Source organism: Lactuca saligna, chromosome 2 (assembly GCF_052625555.1).
Source record: "Lactuca saligna cultivar CGN05327 chromosome 2, ASM5262555v1, whole genome shotgun sequence".
Lineage (NCBI taxonomy): Eukaryota > Viridiplantae > Streptophyta > Magnoliopsida > Asterales > Asteraceae > Lactuca > Lactuca saligna.
This window is the reverse complement of record NC_136418.1, coordinates 190053183-190056479: the sequence shown is the minus strand read 5'-3', so window position 1 is coordinate 190056479 and position 3297 is coordinate 190053183. Positions and strand designations below refer to the sequence as shown.

General features: G+C 37.5%; 1 protein-coding gene across 1 annotated transcript; it reads right to left on the bottom strand.

Moving 5' to 3' along the window:
- Positions 1-869: 869 nt before the first annotated feature.
- Positions 870-2566, bottom strand: LOC145028602 (heat stress transcription factor B-2a-like). The gene is made up of 3 exons (XM_078977297.1): positions 2389-2566; positions 1998-2254; positions 870-1867 (listed from the first exon to the last, which is right to left on the bottom strand). The coding sequence occupies exons 2-3, from the start codon at positions 2235-2237 to the stop codon at positions 1025-1027; spliced, it is 1083 nt and encodes a 360-aa protein (XP_078833423.1). The 5' UTR covers positions 2238-2254; positions 2389-2566; the 3' UTR covers positions 870-1024.
- Between the last annotated feature and the right edge of the window lie 731 nt (positions 2567-3297).

The window sequence follows — 3297 nt, the reverse complement described above, 5'->3', positions numbered from 1 at the left end:
GTATTATTGCTATTAGAGTTTTCAACTTATTTAAATATAAAAAGAGGTTAACCATTAAAAAAGTTAAGGAACGATGATTTTTCGAAAGTTTTAAGTCTTAATATAGACTAACCTTTGAAGATGTACATGTTTTTTGTATTTTTAAGGTTCATGCACACTCTAAACTGGAAGCTATGACGATAAGTTTTATAATATTTGAAAAAGGAAAAAGATGCTTTGTATAGTTATCTTGAATATCCAATATTTTAATTCAACTAAAACTTCGAACACAAGACGTAATACCAACTAAAACTTCGAAATCTATTTTGGGAGAAATATTACACAATGAAAAACTTGTAGATTGACCAACATCTCATTTCATAGGACAAAACAAACACATTATTATTTTGATTCCGACAGCTTTATACAATTTCGTAACTTCTCTTATTGTACCCTAAAATAACAAACAATGCACTTTAGCATTTAATATATGTGAAGCGTATAGTGGAAAACCTCCCCTAATGCATATGTATGTTATAAGTAAATTTTAAAGAAAATTTAATATTATACCCACTTACAAATGATGCAAAACGTAGCTTTCTTCTACCATAAGTGATAAGACTTCTAATTAAAGCATATAAAAAGACAATTTTTAAAATTCATAATAAAGCTTCACACTTTATTCTATGAATATCACAAATCTTGAGCTTGATTGGTTTGAAAAATTCTGATTACGGAATAACATGGGAATGGGATCCATTCATCTTTAAATCAAACCAGCTGAAATAGGCTTATATTCATAAAAGAGAAATTCTTTTTGGAAAAAAATAATAATAACATTTTCGTTGAATTAACAATTTATAGATAAAACTTTAAAAGGCCAAAAAAAGTCCAAGAAACTTCTGGTACTTGGTCCACGTTTCCCGACAAGAAGGGATTAACATGCCACGTGACTCAACAGGCACGTGCCAGTCTCATCTCCTCTCCTCGTGTGAACTTTTACCACATTACACTTTTTTTCCACCTTCGTAAGCTCTTCTTCGATCTAATTAAGCATATTACGATCTGACCGTTGACATTGCCTCAACATCCACGTAGATTCCTGATTATCAACACTACTACTACCATTATCGTTTTGATCCAACGGCTCAGATTTCACGTCTCCTCCAGGCTGTCGAAGCCGCAGCTCATTATACTGCTCCGCCGCACCGCCACCTCCCGACACTCCCTCCCTCGACCGTTTCACACCTATTGTCACACCGAATAATCTCGGGCTCATCTCATCGGCTTCCGTTGTTTCTAGGTAATCACCATCGTCGCCGGCGCGACCTAAACACTCATCGGCTAACCGCTTTAGAGGTAACAGATCTAGCGGTGTCATGGTGGTGGTGGTCATCGTCGTCGTCGTCGTCGCCGCCTCCGGCTCTGGTGGTGATTGCTGTGAAGTGCTTCCTTCCGACGGTTTATTCTTCGCGTAGCTAGACATCATCACGTATATGTTGGAGCAAAGATTCTTCATCTGACTCAACTCTTTATTGAGTTCAACGTTTTCTTTCTTTAGCCTCTCGTTTTCACCGACAAGCTCGGCGTTAGTTCCTCCGGAAGCTGTTGTTTCTCGAGATAAATTAGTTGTAGCGCCTCGAGATGAGTTGGACGACACGACTTGTTCTTCGCCTGAATCGCAAGGAGATACCATTCCAAGCGGCGGAGACAACACCGGTAGTACCGGAATAGCTGCAACAGCGGGCGACGGAGCAGGTACCTGTGGTTGTGCCGGTGGAGTTGAAGCAATCTTACGACGTTGTATATCACACAGCAATCGTTTCTCTCCTCTACGAAAACAATCATTAGAGAACTCCCATCGATCAGGCACAACCTTCCTGAATCCCTGTCAACATAATCGATCGAATTTAAAGGAATGATAGATCGTATCTAACTGTTGGATTGAAAAAGCAAAAACCATATCACTAAACTTCTTTACGGGAGGAAATCTAATTATGCTAGACCTTAAATCTTACATAGGTATTTAGCTGACGGACAAAACTGGAGAAATTATTGTGTTTAAAGTACTTGGGTAGCAAATCCTTGGCAAATTCAGTTGGATTCCAGACGATGAACGTAGATCCATCTTCGTTCCAGGAAATCACACCGTCAATCGCCTTATCATCAACAAGCTGGTATGTTTTCGTCAAAAACGGTGTCGGAAGAGATCTAGCAGCCGCATCCCCTCCAGCCGAATCCACCGGTGGCGGAGCCATAAATCACCTCGGAGCAGCTACACCATACCAAAACAACAGACATGAATCTAAATCTCAACAAACAAAAAGTTAAACGCAACCAAAAAAAATCTAAAAATAAAATAAAAGAAGAAGCTAAAATCAAAGGAACGTTAACTACAACAGGTCTTACCGACGAATCAAGTGTTTCGAGAATGCATGTATGGTGACAGATCGAGCAGTAGGTTTGAGGATTCCAGAAAGTTCCGTGTAGGAAGATAGATCAGACTTGAAAGAAGGTAGGGGTGGAAATGGTGGAGAGAGAGAGAGAGAGAGAGAAAAAAAAATATAGAAAGGAAAAAGAAGGTGAATTATTATTGAATTGAATTGAATTGAATAGAATAGAATTGAGTTGAGGAGGAAGAGGAAAGAACGAGAAGGTACCGCAAAAGAGAGAATACAAATTCGAGAAGTTTCTCCATTGGATTGGATTTTAATACGTATGTGTCAAGCGTTTGGACGCTCGATCAAACCATCGTGATCATCAATTCAACACCACCACATTATCAGCTTTGGTCCTCACTTTATCCAATCATCTCTTCATTTTGTATTTTTCATTTTATATATTTCAAATTACCTAACACTCTACAACCATTAATGATAAAAGAAAATATTTCCTATTTATACCAATAGATTTTATCGAAATGTGGCCTTCCTAATTCCTATGATTGTTGTCGGGTTATTATTAGCTATTGTGATTAAGTTTAATTAATTTTAGTATTATTATATGATACATGGGGTGTCGAGTAGGGCTGTGCAACAAACCGCATAAACCGCCCACACCGCACCAAACCGCACCGCATAATGCGGTTTAGAATTTCGCGGTGCGGTTTGCGGTTCATCATTTTATCAAACCGCACTATGCGGTGTGGTTTGCGGTTTGTATTTATAAAACTGCTGTTCAAACCGCACCGCACCGCATGTTATATATATATATATATATATATATATATATATATATATATATATATATATATATATATATATATATATATATACTTTTTTTTCTTTATTTTGTTATAACTTCATATCACGATTTAGA

Excerpts from the sequence above, each read along its gene's own strand:
- LOC145028602 (XM_078977297.1), bottom strand. The coding sequence starts at position 2,237 with ATGGCTCCGCCACCGGTGGATTCGGCTGGAGGGGATGCGGCTGCTAGA. Across the intron at positions 1,868-1,997 it reads TCCGTCAGCTAAATACCTAT|GGATTCAGGAAGGTTGTGCC; the intron begins GTAAGATTTAAG and ends TTATGTTGACAG.